This window comes from Tenrec ecaudatus, chromosome 11 (assembly GCF_050624435.1).
Source record: "Tenrec ecaudatus isolate mTenEca1 chromosome 11, mTenEca1.hap1, whole genome shotgun sequence".
Lineage (NCBI taxonomy): Eukaryota > Metazoa > Chordata > Mammalia > Afrosoricida > Tenrecidae > Tenrec > Tenrec ecaudatus.
Genome location: NC_134540.1, coordinates 8,313,102 through 8,337,552, shown reverse-complemented (window position 1 = coordinate 8,337,552; position 24,451 = coordinate 8,313,102). Strand labels below are relative to the sequence as shown.

The 24,451-nt window shown below is 57.0% G+C and overlaps 1 protein-coding gene across 2 annotated transcripts in view; it reads right to left on the bottom strand.

Annotated features, from left to right (window-relative positions):
• Nucleotides 1-3,118: 3,118 nt before the first annotated feature.
• The window catches only part of SPATA13 (spermatogenesis associated 13), a 137,214-nt gene continuing 115,881 nt past the window's right edge, over nt 3,119-24,451 (bottom strand). For both annotated transcript variants that reach the window (XM_075562820.1, XM_075562821.1), the window contains 8 exons: nt 22,667-22,846; nt 22,185-22,370; nt 20,788-20,967; nt 18,462-18,694; nt 14,467-14,596; nt 13,021-13,393; nt 9,333-9,407; nt 3,119-8,462 (listed from right to left, as the gene is read on the bottom strand). In XM_075562820.1, the coding sequence (XP_075418935.1) occupies nt 8,287-8,462; nt 9,333-9,407; nt 13,021-13,393; nt 14,467-14,596; nt 18,462-18,694; nt 20,788-20,967; nt 22,185-22,370; nt 22,667-22,846 (1,533 nt within the window). In that variant the 3' untranslated portion in view covers nt 3,119-8,286. The remainder of the gene's footprint in view (nt 8,463-9,332; nt 9,408-13,020; nt 13,394-14,466; nt 14,597-18,461; nt 18,695-20,787; nt 20,968-22,184; nt 22,371-22,666; nt 22,847-24,451) is intronic.

Here is a 24,451-nt window from a genome sequence, read left to right as displayed (position 1 = left end):
CAAAAGGGGGAAGCTGTAGAACAGAATTCCAAATTCTCATGGAATCCAGACTTTCTGGAATCAGTAAGGCTGAATGTGCCCCAAAGCTGTTGCCCTGAGGTCGTCGTTATACCTTATGCCCAAAATGGCCCCTGACATCTTCTTCAAACCACAGTGTAAGCTCACTTATTCAGAGAAGAGTGTCTGCCTTGAGCATCATGCTCTTCTGAGAACTGTCTGTCCAGGCACAAATGGACAAGAGTAACTGGAAAGGCCGGAGGGGAAGCTTCGGGGGGGCAGTGAGGTCATGTGAACAGGGGAGGGACCACGTGGGAAGGAGGGCAAGAATGGAGAAATGGAGACACCGTTGACTGGGTGTGCGTCATGGTGCTGGGGAAGAATACAGAGTCCCCTGGGCTGTCAAAAGAACCAACAAATCTCTCTGAGAAGAGGGACAGCCAGGATGCTCCATGGCAGTGAGGCTGGTGAGACGCTGTCTCATGTGTACTTTGGGCAGGTTGTCAGGGAAGACGAGTCCCTGAAGAAGGACGGCCTGCTTGGTCAAGTGGGGAGACAGCAAAAAAAAAAAAAAAAAAAGGAAGTCGCACAGCAAGCTGGGTTGGCACAGAGGCTGCGGCAGTGAGTTCAGGGATGGGAACCATGGGAGGATGGCACAGCACCGGCCACTGCTTCGTTCTGTTGCACAGAGTGGGGCGAAGAGCTGGAACTGACAGGACCTGACAGCAGGCGTGGTTGGGGGTTAGCTCTGCATCCCTGCTTCCACCAAAAAAATTCAGGCCTCCCCTCCGGGACACCCCTCCGAATCTCAAATCCTGCCACATAGATGAACCATTGAATCACGTGCACGCCTCACTGGACCTGCCTTGTACCTTCATGAGCTTGTCTTCCCGCCTCCATCGCCCGCTCCTTTGGAGAGGTCCCGTCTTGCCTTGGTCCCTCGAAGGCGCTCTTTCAGGGCCACCCCATTTTTGTCACGGGTAGAACGAATGGTCCCACTTGGTCAGTTTCTTTGAGCCCCATGGAAGTAGACCCTTAAGCGTGTCTTCTGGGGCCACTCGAGTGGGTTGAAGCTGCTGACCTTGAGGCTGACAGTCGGGGCAAACTGCTCTTGCTCACCTAGGGACCCTCTACGGACACGCTTCCCCCCTGTCGCCGTCTTGGAGGCAGAAAGGGGCGCACTGAGAGGAAGACCTGCTGTTGTCAGTACTGCCGCCCTCCTCCTCAACCCGAGCGGGTACCCTCCCCCGGCCCCACCCTTTCTGGAGCGGGGAGCAGATCGCTTTGGGAAGGAGGTGGGTTTTCAGAATAAGTAAATAACACAAGGGAAGTGGCTATTTGGCAAGCGTTACAGGCTGTCCCTGGTGGCAGCCACAGCAGACAATGGCTGGCTGGCTAATGAGCGTTTCTGAGCTGCTGGAGAAGGAAATTCTTAACAACCGCATCCCCCAGGGGGCAATGGGTCCAGGGATCTCTGGCGGGTGGAGGAGTCCGAGAGGGCTTCGGCACGCTCATGGAAAAATGGAATTATAATGGGATTTCCCACACAAACTCACAGCTCCCTCGTAGGAAAGGTATGTAAAAACAGGAATGTTCTCTTTACGTATCTTCCATTACCTGTGGCCAAAGATGGGCTCTGGGGGTATTGGCTCTATCGGTCTTCTGCATTTCCAGTCTCATCCCAACACCTCCCTGCTCTAGTACTGGACTCTCCTGCCCCCAACATTTTGAGATTTGGGTGAAAGTCCAGCAAGCCAGGTGGGATTCCATTCAACAATCTAAACATCTTGTTTCAGGACCCGGGACCCAGGATCGGATCCCCGGAATCTAACTGGACTCACCCCGCTGCCTCCCTGCTTCTCTGTCCTTCTTCCCTGCCCCTTCCTGCCTTCTGGACTTTGTCTCTGGGCAAGTGCTGCCCGTGTCTCTTGTAGGTGTTGGTCTGATGAGTTTGTACCTCCTCAGCATAACTGTTCCCCTTGGAGGCGCCTTGTCTGGCTGAAAATGAGCCCCGGGGGTAAGCTCACTCTCAGGCATGAAAATCTCCAGTCGTGAGAGTTTCACCAGTTCCTAGGTGACCAGTAATCCTGCCCTTTTTTATTATTACTAGCTTTGTTCCACATTTTTCCTCCAACGCAATCCAGGAGCTTCTATGGTGCTCCTTTAGTGGTATAGCCGGGCACCCTCTAGTCTGTCTGGTCTCAAGAGTCATAGAAGCATGGGTTCACCTCTGAACTAACAATTCCAGGTAAGTTTGGATTGCTTCATTCCTCTTTGCTCTGGACACCTTTGATGGCCCCCTCAGGATCTTTGAATATCCCAGTTGCTTTTCCCCAAAGTAGGATGTACATGGTCTTTGTGGACTATGTGATGCCAATGGACCTTGATGTCCTTAGAGATGACCCTGAGCCCCCAGACCGTGACTCGAGGTGTTTGGCAACGACTGAGAAGTATTCCTAACTTTGTCTTCGGTATGCGCCGCTACATTCATGGCCATGTATTTGCAGGACATATGCACACCCATAAAAATATCCCATCCGCCATTATGTAAGTATATTTCATCCATTGTTATGTATCTACCTGTACCCACTCAAAGATGACCACTGCTACCATATACACTGCAGGGCTTGGGAAGTCATAGTATTTACCTTGGTCGCTTTTAACTCTTGGCCCCTCCCAGTGCCCTTCTTTTCCCTGATCCTTTCCTGCTGACCTGCCCCTAATTGTATATTGCCTTTCCCAGCATGCAAGGGACTACCTGTTAGGGATTTACCCTCCTGCTCCTGCTAACCTTCAGAGACGGCTTCTTTTGGTGAGAAGACCCTTCCTGGACTGTTCAGCATGGTGATCTCCCACAACTACCTGCCCTTTGGCCATGGCCAAGTTTCACTTAGCAGAGCCTCCCATTTTATCCCCCTACCTCGCTTCCCCATGGCTCTGGCTCAACATCAGGCCAGCTGTTACTCAGCTAAGCACAGGTAGGAACTGGGAAATCCCAGAAAGTCTCAGGGCACCCCCACCCCCACATCTGTTGTGCTCTGATGTTCAAATGCACTGCTAGAACCAGGTTGGCAAAGTACGTTTAATGTACGGATACAAAACAACAAATATAGATTCAAGTCATTCATGAGAAATCATACAAATACCATTGTAAATACATTTCTTTAAATTTTACAAAAGAACGCCTTTCAACAAAATACACATCTGGTCACAGCGGCTATGGACGCGCGATCATCGTGCTCGTGGGCTGGGCACTGTCTCTTGACTAAGCTGGGTGTCCCTGCACTGGGGCGGAATGCAGGGAAGGGCAGGGCAGGCTGCCGGTGTAGAATGCACCGATGACTCCATGGCAGGATCTGCTGGGGAGGAAGAAAAACCGTGCCTGGGAAGACAACTAGGGAAGGAGTGAGGAAGCTGTGGGGTGGGGTCGGGTGGGGGGCATTGGTGAAGTCGCTTGTCATTTGCCACCGGAAGGCCGCGGAGTCTCCGTGTGTCCTCTGCCCACCAGAGGTTCATGCACTCCGCCTTTTGCATCCTGACAATGCCATTATCCACGAGGGGCTTTTAAGAGATTATCTAGAGGTTAACTGAGCTCAGGACAGGGACACCTGAGCTTCCTGGTGGCAGAACCGTAACCGGAAGTTGGCATGTCCCAGCATCCCTCGGGGCCTGTGAGTGCTGGAGGTGCTTGACTTGCTGGCCCCGTGACCCTCAGAGGGGTAACGGTTCTGTGGCTTTCTCCTCCTCCGCAGAATCAGACGGTGGTGGCTTCAAAGGTCCTCGGGCAAAGAGAGCGAGGAGAGAATGGAGTCGCCCCATGAACATTTGGGGGAGACCTGGGACAGCTCATCTTAGCCCTTCCTAGGATGGCTACTCTCCGACGTGGTGCCGGCTCCCTGCCGTGGTGTGTAATGCTCACTGGGGTGGCCTTGGGTGCCCAGGGCTCTGGCAACACAGCTACGGAAGCCCCCTTCCCTACGGACAGGGTGTGGACACTCGAGTCAATGTGCCCACCAACCAGGGCCTCAAGTCGAGTCACCCCCTCCCTTCCATAAAACTCCTATACAAGGGGGCTAAAAAAGTCCCGGGGAAAACTTCCATGATCTTCCCAAGCCATTTTCCCCACACATCACCATCACGGACCTGCTAGCCTCCCAGTTCAGGTTCTTGGCACCTGACGGCTGTCGGCCCCCAACACCACAGGACCAGGCTGCCCGGGTCCGGCCAGGTGGTTAACCTGCATAGAGGGCGGCCGGTCAAGTGCTGGGAGTCCCATGGCTTTTACTGACCACTTCTATCGGGAAGCCCGGTTGGAATCAGTGGACATCTGTCTGTCGACAAGGCTAGTAGAGGATTATAAGAGAGGCCAGGAGTCAGTCAGTCTTCTTTGGAATTCAGAATAAGAAAACACAACCATGTGAAGGGGCTTAGAAAAATTTGGGAAAACATACCATTCTCCCCACACCCCCACCCATGTTTGAAGCTCCCCTGTACACAGAGATCATATGGAGAGGTGGGTGAAGTCTTTTCAATGGCGCAGGTCTATCTACCAGGAAAAACGGGTTCAAGGACCTACTGGAGGATGGAGACGGGATGCATCGAATGGTGGTGCTGGTGGGTACCACTACCAGTACCGCCAGGTGAACACCACACGGGCCTGTCTTGGAGGAAGTAGAGCCGGAGTGCTCCCTCAGGGGACGATGGCGAGACAGTGTCTCGCCTGGTGTGGACATTTTATCAGGAAGGACCAGTCCCCAGAGGACAGCATGCTCGGCAAAGTAGACGGGTGGCACCAGAGAGGGCGACCCTGAACGGGCTGGACGGACACAGCAGCGGCTGCAACAATGGGCTCCCAGTAACACGATGGTGAGGAGTGTGCTGGCCCGGGCAGTGGCGTTCCCTTCTGCCGTGTGTAGGTTTGCTGGAACCCCAGTTCAGGATGGTCCTGCTCCCCAGTTCAGAGCTGGGGCCAACTGCTGCGAACTTCTTGCTGCTTTGGAGGCCCCAAAGGCAAAGAGCTGCTCTCTCTTGGGTAGGTGACAAAGGGCTTTCTGTTATCCTGGTGACTGTCTACCACAGGGCTGGTAACCCACTTTAAGTCCGGATCAAAAGTTAAGGGCGTACTTTGGACCCCAGGCCATTTCAGCCATTCCCGGCACACACGCCCCAGGCAGGCTTTGCCAATTCTGATCACATGAATGGAAGAAGAGCTGAAATTCTTCAGCTCTCCAGTGCCTGGTTTTTCCCCTCCCTGTAATTACTGTCATGTGGGGTGGAAGAGAGAGGCGAGGAACACAGACTGTTTCCGGATGAAACTCATCACTCGGCCACGTTAACAGGCTTTGTTTTCTGTCTTTCTTTCTGTCTTTCTAGCCATGAACTGTGGACTTTAGTCAAGAAGGGGGCTTGGCTCACCTGCAAAAGCCACCTTCCTGCATGCGCCATTCAAGCTAGATCCAAGCTAAGCATCATGACCTGCAGAAGCTACAGGGACTTTCCTCCAGTAGATTTCTCCATCCTGAAGGATGCTGGGGACCCTCCTGACATGTGAGCATGTAGGGTCCCCTTCCCCCAAACTTATACCAATTGCGGGCCTTCCATGCTGCACAACACACCTACTGGGGCCACAGCAGGACGAGTCCTGGTTGCATGTTCTGAACGGTACCTGGTGCACTCAGGACAAGTCCTGATGCTCCAGGTGACTACATGAACCAAGTCCTCACAGACACGCAACCACTTCCTGAAAGTGATCCTCTTCTGGAACAATCTATGGAGGGGCGCTTGGAAAAGTTCATGAGAAAAGTCAATGATCTCTCAACTCCATTTTCTCACATTTTGGAAGCGTTCTCATAAAGCCAAACAAACGGCAAAACTTCTGCAGGTACAAGCAACTCTACTTGGCAGAGACCCCTGGGGAGGTGGCGCTTGTACTGCATTGAGTTTTCGAAACTTCTTATATGGTCCAAAAACTCAATGCCATCGAGTTGGAGTGGCCCTCGAGGACAGAGTAGAACAGGCCCTGTGGGTTTCTGAGGTTGTAAATCTATCCAGGAATAGCAAGCCTCCTCTTTCCCCAGGGGCCTGGCTGGGGGCTTCGAACTGCTGACCTTGAGGTTAACAGCCCACTGTGTAACAATGCTGGTGCACACACATGCACACACAAGGCTGGGTGTGCATGGAGCCCCACCCCCTTCTGGGAATCTTCCCGAGGGAATTCTAACAACTTCTGACTCGGAGCTTGGGACACAGTAGGCCCACAGGAGCACCACTGCTCAGCGATTCTGCCTGCAGGGGGCCGGCCAGAGAGTACTACTGCTACAAATATCCAGCTCCCACAGGCCTGGGTTTGTCCAAACAAAATGCGCCTAAACCTGTCGCTGCCATCGGGACGGCTGTAGACAAGTCCTCTCAGTACCGCACTATCTTGGTCTCGTCAGGGTGCTGTCAAAAACAAACGGTTCAATCCGCACAGTGGCTTCCAAGGGCCACCCCGGGGCCAAGTTCAAGGCAGAGCTGTCAGTTCAGAAGGTGACGGTGACTGGTCCCAAAGGGGACATCTTGGTAGATTTTCTCAAAGGACACAGGGTGATCACAGGGGCTTTTAAGGAAAAAGGTTTCTGAAAGTGGAAACTGCGTTTGTGAGAAAAAGGACTAGGAAAACTGCGCCAAGGGATTCTCAGAGGACAGCAAGGGCTGCCCCGGGGGGGAAGGGGGTGCCCTCGGGGATCCTTACCTCACCCGCAGCCCGGAATTCACCCCCCTTTCGACTTCTTTGTTCCCCAAACCCGAGAGACAATACAAAGGAGCCTGATGTGGGCCCCTCGAGGGTAGTGCAGACAGTAATGGCAGAGTGCCCGGCTCTCTGGGGGACAGTGCAAGGACAGACACTTGCCTTCACAAGGGTGCAGCCCTCTGGAGGCTCTGCCCAGAAACCACAGCTGCACAAGGCGACATTTCTGGGGTGGGATACAGGGGTCTGTGGTTTGGAGCCATCCCTCCGGACTCCCCCTGGCAACCTAGGCAAGCAGGTGTGGACTAACGGGGTAGACTGAGCGGAAGTGACTCCAGGATCACTACGAACACCCGCCAGAGCTCTGGTCACTTCCTTCCCAACAGTCCAGGGGGTCAGGGGTCGGGGAGCCACACACTGGACACTCGGATTACTTGCTTGTCCTCGTCACCACTGAGGCGTTTATTCTCAGGCGAATGCCTACTAGGACGACGCAGGCGCATCGAGAGCAGCAGTGCAGGGAAGGGGACTTCAGCAGGAGGCCATCCCAGCATGTGCGCCCGCACTGCCCACCCACCTGCCCGGCCAGCCAGCACGTGGAGTGGGCGAGAATGGAAGACACACCAGTTCTAGCGTGTACAACAGAGAGAGAAGGGCAGGGACTGCAGCTGTTGGCCAGCTGGTGTGGCCTTGGTCAACCCCCGCCCCTCTCCATCTTCAGGGACCTGTGGGCAGGCGGACGGCAGCATGGTCTGGGGCTGGTGCAGCCACGCCAGCTTCAAACCCTGGCAGGCTCTGTGGGCTCGTGCCTCTGTGGTACGCAGGTGTTGTCACGGGACTTAATCTGTGTGGGCATCCAGACCACAGGTGGGAAGCGCGCCAGCAGGGGAGGAGGGCGCGTTACTGTTGTACAGGTTAGCGGGTTTGCCCCATCACACAGTGCAAACAGGTGTCTGCCTCGCAGTTTCTGAGGCCATAGCGAGGTGGGAATTCTGCTTGCAGAGGGAGGAGGACAGCGCCACTCTCCCCTGGACACCCCAGTCCCTTAGAGCGCTGCATTCCCCCTGCCCCGCTGGCGACAAGGAGCCACTGGGGTTGTGTGAGGTGGCGCCAGGTCAGCCCTGGGCAACTCAGTGGACTCCAGGGCGCTCTCCACGGTGCCCTCAGTCCCCAGTGGCAGGGGCGAGTCAACAGGCCTCAGGGACCAGCCCTGCCTGGGTGAATCCCTTCAGAACTTGGAGCGCATGTGAGCCCCCTTCCTCCTCCAGCTGATCCTCAGGACCGGGCACTCTGGGTCCGAGACAGATGGGCTCATCACCAGCCGACGGGGCACCCACTCCCGAGTGCGCCTGGCCTCCGGGGGAGCCCCTTGTGTGCCTGAGCGGGCCCGAGGGTCCTCGCAGTGGGGCAGCCATGCGTCACGACCTCCTCCTCCCTTCCAAGAAGGTGGCCAGGGTTCTGGAGACAGGCAGCGGGCCAGAGTCTCCCTCTCCTGCGGCGGTCCCCGCTGAAAAGAAGTGCTCAGCCCTAGGTCCGAGCCGTGCTCCGTGTGGGGCGCGTCACTTCTTGAACGGGGTGAGCTTGGTGAAGGTGTGCCAGAAGAGCGAGGGCTTGCGCTTGGGCTCAGCCAGTGCGAACACCTGCTGCTGTGGCAAGCTGGTGGGCACCGTGACGTGGCGCTGGTGCAGCGGGAGCAGGTTTTGGTGCGGTGGTGGCACGGGGCACCCGCTGTAGCCTGGGCGGGGAGGGGGAGAACACAGGGTCACTGACACCAGCCAGCCCGGTCCCCTGCTGGCCCTCCCTCTTGCTCACTGCCATGTGCCACTGGCCTACTGCACAGCCACTGGACCTGGCCTGAGAGGAGCATGGGGCGGGGGTAGGGGGGCACAGTAGTGAGGCGCTCATGCCAAAGCCCTAGCTGCTCCGAGAGGGAAGCCCCTGAAGCCACTGAGGCTGCAGGCCCTCAGGAAGTCACCGTCCCCAGTCCCCGCGGAGGAGACGGGGCCACATCAGCCAGTGCATTTCCTTTTTGTTCAGTGTATTGTGCCGAAACATGGTTTATTTTTTCTTAAAGAAATGAGAGGGTTGCCTACAGCTGACTCGGACATTAGGGTTGGGGATATCCCACTTAACACACCCCAAAAGCAGCAGCCAGAGGCCCCTGTTTGCCCCCGATGGGAGAATGGCCACAGCCTGAGGGAGGCTCCCGAGGCTGTCTGCACCACGGAGACCTCAGAAGCACTGGCACAAACCCACTCCTCAGTGACCCTGCGTGGGGTCCCGGAGGTGTTAAGTCTCTATAGGAACCCGCGGCCTCATCTCTCGTACAAGGAGCAGCAGGAGTTTGAATCGCCGACCTTGCGGTTAGCAGCCCCACCCCTAACCCACAGGGCCACCACTGGAAATGTGATGGACTCAGCCATCTTCAAGTGCAAGCGCCGAAGCACAGTCAAGGCCAAACGTCAGTCTGGCCTTGGCTCTCCCCTCCCGGGCTCACCCACATGCCTTCCTGTAGAGGGGATCCTGGACCAAGGGTGCTGGCGTCTCCGCCCTCCCCAATGTAACCCCAATGCTGGCACTGCCTGAGGTGGCCACCAAATCTCACCTTTCGACTTCCCCTGCCCGGCCCTTTGGGCATTCAGCATGGCGAGTTTCTTTTGGTTTTCTGAAATCTCCATTCCTGGATGAAAAGCAGATGAGACGGGTACTCAGAACAACGGAAGGCACACCCTACTCAACCCTGCCCCCAAGCAAAGGGGCTGATCCGCAGGGGGACCGTGGACAGGTGGCAAGGATGACCGCCACCAGGTGGCCACCCCAAGTGCCCTACAGTCAGAGGCAGTAAACAATCTTCGACTGTGTTTTCGGTGACGGCTTACATAACCGCTCAGACTTCCTCAACAACGTCCACCACGTGGCTCAGAGATACTGGCTACTCGGACCACCATGCCATCAGTCCCGGGACTTGTTTCCATGGCTCTGTTTCCATTCGCCTGCGTTTCCAGCCCCCTGACTCTCATCTCGGTTTGGAGATGAATGGTTACTGTTTGCTGTCCCATCGGTGACCCGCCGTTTGAAGGTACGAAGAGATTCTGCTTTACCTGTGAGCCAGGCCTGCTGTCCAACCACCAGGGGACCTCACAAGTCAGTCCTGAGGGGAGTCCTCCAGCCCAACCAGTGCAGCAGGCCTGCCTTCCCCGCCTCGTTTTGAGGAAGTTGAGCTTCTGTTCCGTTTTACTCCCATCTGGCGGGGACCTGTCTACTGCGGTCAGACGGCTGGGAGTGGCCTGTCTACGACATTCTAAAGAGTGCACCAGAGCCTCGACTGACCCGCGAGCAGTCCCAGACTCTGCCGGTGGGTGTCCACAGAGGGCTACCCTAACGATAACCCTAAAGAATGAAGTCCTAAGAGGGGAGGATGTGTCACAAGGCCCACCTCCCTGCAGGATGGTGACATCGGAGTGTGAGTGTAAGTCGCTGTACCACCAGGGCTCTGTGCTGAAACCCAAACCCACTGCCAGCCAGTCGGCTCCAACTCACAGCAAACCTCCAGGGGTCTCCAGACCTGCAGATGGTTATGCATGAAGCCGGCCTCGCCTTTCTCCCGTGGTGCAGCTGGGGGCTTGGAACCGGTGGCCTTGCGGTTCACAGCCCAACACTTGCCACTAACCAGGACTTATAAATTTAGGTTCCTCTTTCTCTGAACTGTGGTGGGACAGAGCTGAGAAAAGGTCAGGGGACATGGAAGTGCTGCCACTTGGGGGTGGTGCCAGGCCCTGCATGGCACGACAGTCCGTCCATAGCTGTCTTACAGGGCTCTGCCGGGGGACATTTTGATCCCTGCGAGAGTGTGCCCACACTGGTCAGTCCTCTTCCAGAGGGGGCACAAAGGTAGGGATCTGCTGGGATCAGACTGATGACGGGGAGCACACCGACACTCACAGGGCAGGGGCCATCTCGAGGAGAGCGAGGTGCCCATCATTAGGGCAGCTCAAGTGCAGTTGACGTCAGCTAGCCGACCACAGCTCAGCAGACTCACCCTCTGCCTGGTGATTCACCCTCTGCCCGATGGCTTACAAGACACCTCCACTCACCCCCAAAGGCCTGTTTTCACACCAGCTTTCCTCTCAGCAAAGGCGGCTTGTCCCTTCTGTGGGGCAGGGTGGGGAGGAGTGGGTCTTCTCCTGCCCCTGGGGACCTATATGTCTGAGGCCGGAGCTCCCCTGGACTGTAGGGAGGACTATCCTTCCCTGAACCTCGGCTCTGGTAGCCACAGCGCCGTGGTAATCCTGACTTTTATGCCATGGTTTTCGCTCAAGACCCCAGTGAGCTTGGGAAGGGTTTCGACCTTGAACTTCTAGGCCCCCGCTGCCGCCAACACTGACACTAGACACGGGCGCGAGTCTGGCCAGACCAGTACTTATCGTGAGGCTTGTGGGAGGTGGCAAATAGAAACCAAAGAGGCGCAAGGAACAATGGGCAAATGAAGACGCACCACCTTAACTGGGACACGTGGTGTGTGCTGCTGCGCCCCATGGCGAGAGAGGCGAGGAAAGACCCGGGAGAGCTGCAGGGCTTGGCCTCCCCCGGCAGCCAGGTAAAACCTACAGCCAATGCACAACTGATGTGGCCGTCTGAAGACCTGAGAGTCTGCAGAAGAATCCTGATTGAAAGGGGGTTATGTTTAACAGAATTCTAAATTCTTACAGAATCCACGTGTGATTCCCAAAAACTAGTGCCCTGGGATAGTCTATCTGCTAATGTCAAACTCAAAATATTCCCTGACGTCTTCTTTTAACCAAAGAATGATACAATTTAACTAGTAACTGCTTTGAGCATTGGGCACTTTCAAAGAACTCTCTCTTAAACACTCTGCCACTGACTAGATACCAAACACAGTGCCCCTACAGGACAGGGCAGAATTGCACCTTTCGGTTTCAGAGGCATAAATCTTTATGGGAGCAGGCGGCTCACCTTCGTCCTGCAGAAGGCTGGTGGGCGAACTGCTGACCTAAAGACGAGCAGCTCAAGGGGCGGCCCGCTGCACCACCAGTGAGAACGGTCACATCACTTGGGGAATGGAATAATGCCACTGAATTGTCCACGCAAACTCTGTTGCGTGCGTGCCTATTTTGCTGTCTAAACTTTCAACGACAATGATCAACGCCAGGGGAGGACTCGTCTGAGCAAATCAGTAGAGAAACTGGAGTATATGCATCGTAAGACTGTGGCACCGGGACTGGAGGAAGTGACCTGGCAATGACACAACTGTGCTTGCTGACATCGAGGAGGACTTGAAGCACTTGCTGACAGAGATCAAGGACTGTAGCCTGCAGTGGGGATGGCAACTCAGCTCAGGTGAGGAGTCACAGGTGCTGTCTTGCCTGGATCCACAATCCAGGCTCAGGGAATCAGCAGTCACGGGATCCAATGCCCCCTGCACTGGGCGAACAGGATCTCTTTAAAGCGTGGGAAAGCAAGGATGCTACTTTGAGGACCAAGGTGCACCTGACCCAAGCAATGCTCCTCTCCGCTGCATCATCTGCAGGGAAAGCTGGACAGGGTGAGGAGACCCAAGAATTGGTGCATTTGCATTGCACGCTGGTGAAGGACATGGAAACAGCACGGGCCACCAAAAGAACAACCACGTCTGTCTCGGAAGAAGGGCAGCCAGAATGATCGCTGGAGGCGAGGAGAGTGAGACTGCTTCTCACATACACTGGCCATGTTGTCAGGAGAGACCCGTCCCTGGAGGAAATCACGCTTGGTGGAGTAGTGAGGCAGCGAGAAAGAGGAGGGCCCTGGACAAGATGGGCTGACCCAGTGGCTGCAACGACCTGCTCCAGCATAAACAGAATCGTGAGGCGGGTGCAGGACCGGGTGGGCGCTGTGTCGTTCTGTCGTGTGCTGGGTCGCTAGGAGTGGGAACCACCTCTACAGCCACTGTCAGCAACAAACCCATTAGGCTTAGCTGTATGGGCTGGTCGGGGTCGCTATGACCCAGAACCAACTCGATGGCACCTGACAGCGAGTCTCGTCATTGGCTAGTCTCACGGCTCGGGTACAGGTGGACCGTCTCTCTCTCAGCCTCGCCTGTAAGTGTGTGTGTGTGTGCAGTGCTGGGGAGCCTGGGATCCACTACGCCACGCCCCAGTGCCCACTCATCTCCTGGCCCCGCTGCCCCCGGACCCTCTCCTCCATCAGTACATGCCTGCAGCTCTGACTGCATACAGTGTGTGCTCAGGAGAGGAGGACCAACGGCTCACGGCGCCGTGCCCCAGGGGCATACTCACCCATCTCCCGGTCCTCCTGCACCCGCCGCCGCTCGTCGGCACATGCCTGCAGCCAGCGCACCTTGTCCTCGTGCTTCTTGGCACAAAAGAGGTGGGCCTCGTCGGTGGCCCGGCTGACGAGTTTGAAGGCGTTCTTGACGCTGAGGTTGAAGTCGCGGTCGCGGCCGTCGGGCAGGTCGACGGGCACCATGGCGTCCATGTCGGTGCGGCCTTTGTAGTAGAGCACGTCCCGGCGCAGCAGGTCCTTCCTGCAGGACACCAGCTGGTGGTCGAACAGGAAGAAGGTCCGCTGCTGGCTCTTGCCCTGCGGCGTGACTTTCGTCAGCTCGCCCGAATGGATCAGTTCCGAACTCCGGTCCAAGATGTCCAAACCCTGGAGAGACAAGACGCACACACGTGTTCTACCAGTGCTGGCTCTATGAGGAGGGGAGGGGACACCCACCAGCCCTTTGCCCTACGTAGAGTTCCCTTTGGGCTTCTCAGGCCTACAGGAGCTCCCGCTACTGCCCCCACGGCCGTTTCACACCTCAGCTTATGAGCAATCAATCACCCCACGCAGTCTCTGCAGAGGCGTAGAGCAGGGGAGGCGCCCAGGCAGGCTTTACCCAGAGCCAGCTCCAGCCGAGCCTGGAGGAGGAGGCAGCTTGAGTGCACAGAGCACAGCTCTAAATAAACACATTGGTTTCCTGAGCCCTGCTGGCATAGTGGCTGTGGTCTGCAAGGTCAGCAGTTTGAAACCACCATTTGAAGAGAGGGATGTGGCTTTCTACTCCCCCAAAGAGTTAGTCTCAGAAACCCGCAGGGGCATTTTCCCTGCCCTCACAAGTCAGATGAACTGGACGGTAGTGAGTTTGGAGTATTTTTGCTGAGTTAGGTGAAGAACAGCTCCCTGAAGTAATCAAAAACCAATCAACCAACCAGTCAACCCACTGACCCCAAACACCCACCACTACTGAGTCGATTCCGACTCCCATCAACCCTATCTGTGTAGGGTTTCCAGGTCTGAGGATCTTTATGGGAGCAGACAGCCTCATCTTTCTCCCTAGAAGCAGCTCGTGGGTTTGAACTGCCAACCTTGCCGTGAGCGGCTCAGCGCTTAACCAGGAACATAGTTCTAAATATATTTTTGCTTTCTGAATGAGGTACAGAGTAGGCCCCTAGAGCTTGCAGTTAGCAGTGCAGTGCCTAACCCACAGTGCCACCAGTATTCAAAAAGCCCTACACACTCCTGCTTTTTAAATGCTGCCCCGGCTGGAGCCCGAGCACAGGCCCTCACCGAGTCGGACTGCCTGGGCATGCGGGTGGGGACCGGGGTTGATGATCCAACAATGCGGTTCACTCGCCAGAGCTGAGTCTATACAGTGTGGACCACAATCAGCGCGTTTACGGGGGGGGGGGGGGGGGGGGCGGTGCAGAGGTGTAGGGGGCGAGCAGGCACGCGCGTACCTCCCAGCCCACGATGGACACCTGCCAGCGGGCAATCTTGTCGATGCTCTCCAGCTTCCGCTTCCGCTCGTTGATCAAGCAGGCGACGTGCTTCATGGCCTCATAGGCCGCCTTGATGTTGTTGTAATCACTGCAAAACACCGGGGGCTCGGCTCAGCCGCGGCGCATGCTACTCCCAAGGAAGACCTGGCGGGGGCGCGACCCGTGTTCCCGGCAGCGTCTAGACAAAGTGGCATTTCAGGGGCCACCATTGTGCCCCTGCTCTGGCCACACCCCCCACCCCCATGAATAAGACACAGTTTGCGCAGGGCCAGAGAGCTGACCCTGAGCTCCCCCGTGAAGAATGCGCCCCTTCATCCCCGGGAGCAGCACTGACAATGGAGGATTTTCATCAATAAAGGGGTTGGATTTGACTCTGAAATGCCCAGTTCTGCGGCATCAAGTCCGCAACACGCTGCTTGCCCTCTCTGCAAGATCACCTCTTTCCAGTAGCTCAGGAGAGGGCGCGAGCAGATGCTTGAAGGAGGGGGGGGGGTGTCAGACAAATGAGGGGTGGCATTTATAAACCCCATACCCAAACAGATGTTCGTTCCTGCTTTCTGGACTGTGGCTGCCCTAAACCAGTTAAACCAACCAGAAAAGGCTCCCCAATGGCCTCCGGTTCCTGAGCCGGACACTGGAAGGTCTGGGGGCTTTCATAGTGGTCACTGCTGATCCAACTGCCATGGAGTCTATTACAGCCTCCTCTTTCTCCCTCGCGGTAGCTGGTGGGTTTGAGCTGGCAACCTTGTGGTTAGCAGACCAGTGCTTTTCCTCCGGCGCCACCTCACTCACCACTCGGGGTTGTGTCAATCCATCACCAGCTAGAGGGCTGCAGACTGCTTACTTCCCAGACCCAGCCGTGAGCCTCAGGTCAGGGCTGGACTCCAATCCTTTTGCACAGTCGGGGGACAAAGCCACGGGAGTGGACTCTGGGCTAGTCTCCTTATGGGGCACAGCTACGCTCAGCTCCTGCTCCATCCCAAGGTTTCACCACAGGCAGAGACTGCTGGGAGATGGGTGAGCCCCAGAATGAGACCCTGATGGCACCCAGGGGCAGAGCGAGGGAGCGAGAGTGATTTAAATGGACAGCTGGGTGCTGGTGGTGGTGGCAGTGGGGTGGGGAGGGGGAATCGTGGTACCTAGCCCCAGAAAAGGGCTCCCAGTCATGCTGGAAGGGGGCCAGCCACTCTGCCCTTTTCCACCCGTTTCTTTCTGTACAATTCCAAGATCAAGGCACAAGGCTGCCATCTGTGGTTTGCTGTGTTAGGTACGAACACGGGCTTTTTGACATTTCCTTTAGAACAGGGTTCAAAACATACCCAAACCTAAAAATCTACAACGTCACTACATCGAAAGCTCACGCTGCAAAGTGTCCGAGCAATTTGCTTACTTACTGATGAGTGACGCACCAACTCCGGGTCACTTTACGGCCTTGGCATTTAGTAAGCAGCCTACCTATGTCTTGTAAAGTGTCTTTGCATTTTAACTTCTCTCGCTAGCGGTCAGAGGAGCCCTGGTGGTGTGGTGGGTTATGTGGAGAGGGCTAACCCGAAGATTGTTAGTTCAAGCCCGCCAGCTGCTCATCTGCTCCTGTGAAGACCCCTGGCCTCAGACCCCCCCCCACCCGAGGGCCTCTGTGTGCCTGACACCCTGCAGCAGTGGTGGGTGCGTTCCTCCCCCTGGCTCTAACCAGGGGTGGGGAGAGCTCCGGCCTTCTAGCTTCCTCAAGGACCTCCTCCACTCTCATTCCTCTGGTCCAGATCCTGCACATGAACGCCCAGGCCCAGGGTCTCCTGTCTCTGCATGACCTTTCCCATCCTCCCTCCTGCTCCTCTCCCCATGAGGCAGTAGCAGAGAGGACAAAGGAACGGTGGCAGTCTGCTACCTCAGAGCCCACGGCACGGGTCTTCCCCACGGTGAGTTAATCCAGTAGCAGCAGGGTGGGGGGTGGGGGGGTGGGCAGGGCCCACCATACAGGGCAGCTCTACATGATGCCACAGTCGACCTGATGGCAGTGAATCTGTCTCCTGGTTTGTTTTGGGGGAGTACAGTGGTTGGAGGTTCAGCTGCTAACCAGAAGGTCAGGGTGGTGGTTCAAATCTGCTAACTGCTCCTCGGGAGAAAGATGAGGCACAGTCTGGGAAATGTTATAAATTCAAACTCACTGCCATCAGCCAATGCTGACTCAGAGACCCCACTGGGTTTCCGAGACTGCAACTGCTTACAGCACAGTCTTTCTCCCTCGGAGCTGCTGGTGGTTTTGAACTGCCGACCATGTGGATCGCAGCCCAATGCATAAACACTACACCACCAGGGCGCCTATGGAGTCACTTTATTCTGCCTCTTAGGGTTGCTATGAGTCTGAACACACTCGCAGGCACGGAGTCTGGGGTTTGGAGTGTGGTCAAATTTTGTAGGTGAAACCCCGACGGCTGGGGTTTGCTCCGGCAAATTTCCTCTGGACACGATTCTCTCTCTCTCTGTATCTCTCTCTCCCTCCCTCCCTCCCTCCCTCCCTTCTTCCCTCCCTCTACTAGAACCTTCCAGATAAAATTTTCAAGGGTGGCAGGTAAGGCGCAGCACCAGTGCCAACGTCCTAAGAGTGATTGGTTTGGTTCTGAAAAAGGTGGAGAAGACTGAAACCCCTGCCCGGGCCCATGGCATGTCCAGATCCAGGTACCAGGGGGCATGCTAACCACCATGTTCCCTTAAGGCCCGCTGGTTGTGGCCCAGGAACCCAAACCCCCAAAACTGAGCCCCTAGCACCCATCGAACTCAGTCGATTCCGGCTCACACATACCCTGTAGTGCTGAGTAGAAGAGCCCCTTCTGGATTTCCAGACTCTCTACAGGAGCTGGGGGTCTCCCCTTCTCCCACCCAGTGGCCAAGGAGCATGATCCGCTGACCTGTGACCTGTCGGTTAGCAGCCACCACACTCTACCCGCATCCCGCTGTAGAGACACCTGTCGGGGCAGGCTGACAGTGTCATCACAGGTGTAAGGAAACAAGACGTTGAGGTGCTGAGTGGGAGGAGGCTGAGCTGCTGGGGAGCCAGAGCCCTCCAGGAGCACCCACCTCTGAGATCCAGAGACAACGAGGGAGGCACCGGGCGAGGGGGTGCCAAGACATGAAAAAGTGACGTTACAGGGAACGAAAATGTCCCCCACACTTTGTTTCTCCCCAAACAACACGGGGTTGTAAGTGAAGTACAAAATGAGACAGGACAGGGTGATACGCATGAACAGGACGTGACGGGGGTGCTCCCACCAACCCCTGCCCGCCATGCACCCCCAAAGCCCTTCAAACGACCTCCGGCGGCTTGTTGCGGTCGCAAATGCCGGCCTGAGTGAGCTGCTATGAGAACAGGGAAGCAGGGAAGGTGGAGGACGCAGTCAGACTTCAAGCATGCCCCGGGCCTCTTTAAGTAGTGCTGAGTCACCCACCAGGTAGGCACACAGGAACATTTATGAAATTCATGCAAACTATAAGGAAGATCCCCCCCCCAGACGATGACTGCTTCAGAAACCCCTCTAGAACCTCTCCCGTTACCCCTGCTGCCGCTGCAGCCTCTGATGCCACGCCCACTGTGTCCCCCTAGGTGGCTGTGACGAGGTGTGGCTGAATCCATTCCCAGCCCACCCGTGACCCCATGTGCCCGAGGGCAAGGGTCTCATGGCACATCCTCCTGGGCTGAGATCTTTATGGGAGCAGAGTACCAGTTCTTGCTCCTTTGGAGCGAGCACCTGGTGGATTTGAACCCCGCACCCCTGGGGTCAGCAGCCTGGCAATAGATTAACCATCCCAGCGTGCGACCAGAAAATGGCGATGGTATTATGTGGTTCTGTGGCACCCCCCAGATCCACGGCCACCGGGTAGCTGGGGGGAACTGCCCCGTGTGGTGTGAGGCGGGAGCAGCCAGCCTCTTGGTGTCCCGCGGGCCTGAGGGCTCCCACCTGTGCTGCGGCGTGGTATACTTGAGCAGCTCGGCCAGCTGCAGCGGGTACTTGCAGATCTTCTGCACAGGCGTGAGCAGGAAGCCGTCGATGGCGATGTCTATCATCTGCTGCAGCAGCCGGCAGGCCTCGAAGAAGTGCCGGTACTTGCCCTGCTTCATGAGGTTGGCCAGCTCCAGGCAGGCGCCTGGGTGGTTGTTACAGTACTCCGAGTAGATGGCGAAGCCCTCTTGCTGCCAAGGGAAGGCAGAGCGCAGTCAGGGCGCGTGGAGCTCAGGGCATGCACTGACCCCGTCACAGGGGATGCCCCACCTGGGCCCCAAGAGCAGGCATGGAGCCCAGGGCTCAGCTGACACCCTGAACCACCATCTCTGCAGGGAGGGGGAATGACCCCTGAGGGGGTATGTGGGAGGATGTTCGGGGATGGGGGGGCTGGAAAGGCAGTGAGGGGCTGGGCATTGGGGTCCCACCCTCATCTGCCTTTGGTGGCCCCCAAAGTGGGTATCCCCGGTACCTGAGCGCCTTCTGTTCGCCCTGCTCTAAACACTGACTCAGCTGAGTAGAGCATGGGTGGGGGGCTCACTGCTCTGCCCTCCCACTTGTCCACCATCTGACACCCTTCTGATCATGTGTTCTCCTGGGCGCCCTGGGCCACCTCCAGCCTCCTTCCCTCAGGACTTGAGGTAACCCCTTCCTAGCCCCTGCCGCTCCGTGAGCTCTGAGAGGCCCAGTGTCTGGACCTCCAATCCGACTCCCACCTCTGAGCTGGCTCGCCTGTGCCTGCCCTCCCCATGGGTGGGGCAAGTGGCTACTGTTGGGAGGCTAACAGAAAGGTGGGTGGTTCGAGACCACCCACAGGTGCCTTGGAAGAAGCGCCGAGCAACGTCTTTAAAAAAAACAAACAAACCAAAAAACAGCCCTAGAAAACCTATGGAGTTCAGGAAGTCAGCAGTGCCCCTAGCTAGAGCTGCCATTCCTTTTGGGTGACATCCTGCTGAACGGTTTACACCAGACGTGCTGGGACATGGTTCAACCATGGCCAAGAGCGTAGGCTCTCCTTACCCGGCTGCAGGCTCTCTGGGGCACAGCCCTAGAGGCTGCGCTGACCGCTGAGTTTCTCTGCTCCAGACCACCAGTCTCATCAGCAGCTCTTCAAAAACACTAATTCCAACAGATCCCTCTTGCTCTTAAAAATGGCCCCCGTACCCAGAGAGGCCTACCCCATCTCCCTCTTGGCTCCCCTGTCCTCTCTCCACAGCTACGCAGGCCCCTGAGATGGCCCCGCAGCCCGACCTCACCCAGCTTGGAGCCTTCTGGTCCTGCCAGACAGGCCTAGTAACAATAACCTCAAATATTGGGGGGCTTAGGGGGGGCTTCAAAGAGTTCTCAGGTACAGCGCGTGTTCCCAGGAACTTTCTGAACCCGCCTCGCCCTCCCAGTGAGGGAACAGGGCTGGTCTGAGCACCCGCCTTACCTGCCCAACCTCCTTCCCATCTGCCGGAGACCCACCCACTCCGAGGGTCAGCCCTAGGAGGCTGGCGAGCCCCCTGCACACCAAGGGCGTAAACTGCACCTGTCACTCCCTGGAGGCTTGGGCTGGGGATAGAGCCTCCTGCCCCCCAACTCTCTCAGCATTAAGCAAGTCAGTCACCAGTGCCAAGACAGTGACCCAAGGGCCTCTGGCAGTGACAGCGGTCACTGTGGGCTCCAGAGGCACGCAGCTTGGGCTTGGCTTCAGACCCGCCCCTTCCCACTCAGGGGGTGGCCCCGGGTCAGCACGCAGCTTGGGCTTGGCTTCACACCCGCCCCTTCCCACTCAGGGGGTGGCCCCGGGTCAGCTGCTCGCCAGGCCTCAGTTTCCACATCTGTCAAATGGCACCAGTGCCAGCACCCACATGAGTACGGGGGCAGAGGCCAGGCGTGGGCCTCCAAGAGGTTCTTGGGGAAACACCGTGAGCTTTCCATGCCGTTAAGAAAATTCCACGATCTTCCCATTCCATTTCCTCACGAGCATTTCTGAAGCCCCCTTGTCTAAGGAGAGTCCATAAAATAGTTAAGACGCCATAAAGAGTTAAGTATTATTAGAAGCGCCCCCAAACACAAAGCCCCCAACTCAAGTACCACCTGTTTTAAAAAGAGGACTTGGGGTTTTGTCTCGAGGTTTTGATTAACTCTCTGGACCAATTGAATGACGGGTTTCCCAAAGGACCCTTCCATGCTGTGGAAAAGGAATCTAGCTACCAAAGAAACCAACAGAAGGGCTCTTATTTTGGTGGGGGGACATTTCCAAGGCTGTCATTAGCGGGCCCGTAGGCGGGTGACGTACATGTTGGAGGAAGCAGGACCCGATCTCGCTTAAGTGAGGCTCTTCTTTGTTGTACTGTCTCTCAAGGTCCTTCAGGAACTTTCTTTGGAACTTGTAGATCTCTTCAATGTTCCCAAAGATAGTGGCAAGCTGGGCCGCCGTGAACATCCCCGTGTGCTTGCGACACTGGCGGATGTAACCCTGCACGGGGGAGGGGGTGGGGGAGGCGGGAATACACACAGACATCTCTTAGTCGCCTGATAACCCAAAAGGAAATGACTCCGCCACAGTCCTGAGCTAGATAGATTTCAGTTGGAGGGAAAACGAAACCTCTGCTGGGCTCTGCTGAGTTCTGCTGAGGGCCCCAAGTGGCACAGTGGGTTCCTGCCGGGTTGCAAGCTGCGAGGTCCTAAGTTCGATTCCACCAGCTGCTCCCTAAGAGAGGGATAAGGCGGTCTGTCTCTGTAAAGGCTGACAGTCTCGGAGACCACCAGGAGCAGCTCTACTCTGTCCTGCAGGGTTGTTATGAGCCAGCATCGACCCGAGGGCAGTGGGTCTGGCTCAGGCTGGCCCCTGATGGTGTTACCCTGGGGCCGGGACTACCCTGCCACACATCGTTTAAAGGCAGCAGGAGAGGGGAAAGGGACTGATGGAGGGATCAATCATCCAAAAGACCATGCAACGTTTCCAGATTAAACTCGTGAGCGGAGTTGCTGGGTTTCAGGTGCCAGGTCAACGAAAAAGGAAAAGTAACAGGATTGTCCCATGTGCGCGATCATGCGTAAGAGAGCCATTCTCCTGTGCCGAATTCCACTTCGCCACGGAAGGAGCTGGTCACATACAGCTGCCCCCTGTTCACTGGTTCAAACCCACCCCCAAACAGACACAAGCACCTCACCCTAGACTTGGCCACTTCTCAGCCGCTTTCGCCCAAGCCTTTCATTGGAGGATGGAGAATCTGCTCTCGCAGGACAACAAACCACACCTGGGCAGGGACGGACACCAGTGGCCCAGGATGGAGAAGCTATACCTCTCTGGGATCGCTAAAAACTGGTGCAGACACTAAACCTGGTTCTTGTCACGGAAGGAGCCTGGGTGGTGCAGTGGCTCCTCACTGGGCTGCAAACTTCAAGGGCAGCAGTTTGAGCCCACCGGCCGCTCCTCGGGAGAAAGATGAGATTCTGTGTTCTCATAGAGAACTGCAGTCTTGACAACCCGCTGTGCTGTAGGGCCACTGAGTCCCAGTCGAGGGGACTGCAGCGAGATTCTCGCACCCTGGAGTCCGGGATCCTACTGCTGGACCACACTGCCGCCGCCACCGGGGGTATGCGGGAGGGGCACACTGCTCTGAGAGGGTGGTCTGCGCCAGGCTGGATGGGCCTGAGCCAAGACGCAGAGCAAAACCCCATGGCACTCACTTCACAGATGTCCTGCAGGTGCTTGATGTACACGCGCTCCGTGTTCATGATCTCCTGGATCACGTTGGTCCTCATCTGCGGCTTGTTTTCTGAGTGCTTGGGGCGGCTGTGGCCAGGCCCCTCCTCCCGCTCCTCGCCAGGGGTGCTGGGGGAGCTCTCTGGCTGCTCCTCCTGGTTCACTCGCAGCTGCGGGCAACACGATGCAGGGGTTGCCAGCCGCCCCCGGGGCCACGGGCTGGACCACCGCCTGGCTGCCTCACCAGTCTGATACGAGGGGCTTTGTTCCGGAGGTTTGGGGAGAGAGTCCCTTATCTTCTCATCCCATGCACTCTAGGAAAGGCTCCCCCCTCCACCCACTGGGCCCGCTCTGGATTCAAAGCCATGAGGGCAGAGCGGGTTCTGGGCAGCATGAGACTGTCACGCCTCCCCCCCCCCCCAACACACACACACACACACACACACACACACACACACACACTCACCCTCACAAAGCTGGCAGGGAACCAGGCTTCCTTGTCCTCGTTCCGGCCCCACCACCAGTCCTTGTTGGCAGCCTCCAGCACCTGGATGACATCTCCCGCCTTGAAGCCCAGCTCCTGGTCGTCCATGGTCACGTGGTCCCACAGGGCTTCCGCGCAGACCACACTGCCATCGCTGATGAGCTGGAGGGGCGGACACACGGCTGGGCTCAGCACGGGGACACAGCGGGGCAGGGGGCCTGTCCCGCACTGCTCACCGCAGGGCCGGCACCAGCCGTTCCGTTCAGAGGTGGGGAGACAGGGCTGCCGGCTCTCACAGGGATTTTTGGCCTCGGAAGCCCTCTGGGGAGGGTTTCCCCTGTGCTGTATGCGCCCCCTCCCCAAGTTGGGATCTTCTCAACAGCAGTGGGTTTGGATCCTGGGGTGGGAAAGGGACCCCAGTGTCGGACCCACCAGCTGTTAGTTCCACAAGAGAAAGATGGGGCAGTGTGCGCTCACCGAGTGTGATAGCCGAGGGGCTAGCCTACTCGGTCCCAATGGGGATCCCCGTGAGTGGGTTTGGTTTGGGGGTACCGACAGAAAGGTCGGCGGTACTAAACCCAGAGGTGTATCAGAAGAAAGGGCTGGCTATCTACTGCCCCACCCTGAAGCCCCACGGAGCATAGTTCTAATCTGATGCCGTGGGTCAAAACCAAGGCCAGGGCTGGGCACCCCGTTAACACCTAAAAAACCAGCGACACACCATGAACTCTAAGCTCGTACGAGGGGGTGTCAAAAGTTCGAGGGCAAATCCCATGATCTTCCGGCCCCATCTTCCCCACAAACTCACGGAACACCGCCCCTCCCAATGCCACGTACAAAAACACATCGGCCGCCAACATCAGAGAGCACGGCGGTCTCTGGGGAAGCCCAGCTCCACTCAGAACAGAGACAAGGGGGGAAATCCTGCAAAAAGCCAAAACGGGTCACTGGCTCGCGTCTCTGAAAACAAAACGGAGTCTCTGGATGTGGCTGGAGAAGCAAGGAGCCCCCGCCTGACGTGTCCCCAAGGGCAACTTAACAGGGACTCTGAGGGTGAAAACACGAGCCAGCACCATGCCAGACTGACCATCCTCCCATCTGTCCTCCTGCCACAGCCCTGCGTGCCCACAGGCACAGCTCGGGGAACAGCGCTCACTGCCCGTGGGAGACGTGGTCAGAGGCCGGGCAGCCTGATGACGTTTAGTCAATTGCCATCATGTCCTCCGTCGCTCCCTCTCTGGAACACTCCCTTGTAAAAAAGCACTTTGATGGGGGTCCACCTTGACCCTTGAGAAGGACTGCTGCCCGGTGGGTTCTGACTAATAGCGAGCCTCTAGGGCGGAGAAGAACTGCCCCTGTGGGGCTCCCAGGTGGGGACTCTTTAAGGGAGCCAGCGGCCTGGCGTTCCTCCTGCAGACAGCGGCACAGCAGGGGGGTGGGTTTACACCCACCGCTGCTGGCCTTGTGGTGGGCGGGCAGATAACTCGCTAATGCCACTCTCCCAAGGGGTGACAGCTTTCGCAAAGGGAACCGCCTCACCTGCATGACCATGCCCTGCTGCCGCTCTCCCAAAGGGGGCACCCTGGATCGATCTGGAGAGCTGACCCCGGGGCCTTTCCTGGGCAGCAAACTGGGGCTGCTCAAATCAGAGGTCGGGGTTTTAGAGCCTGGCTTCATTCACAAGCCGACCAAAGGGCAGGCAGGCAGGCAGGCGAGCATGCAGGGCAGTGTCTGGGTGCAGAGTGAGCAGGGGGGGATGGGGCGGGG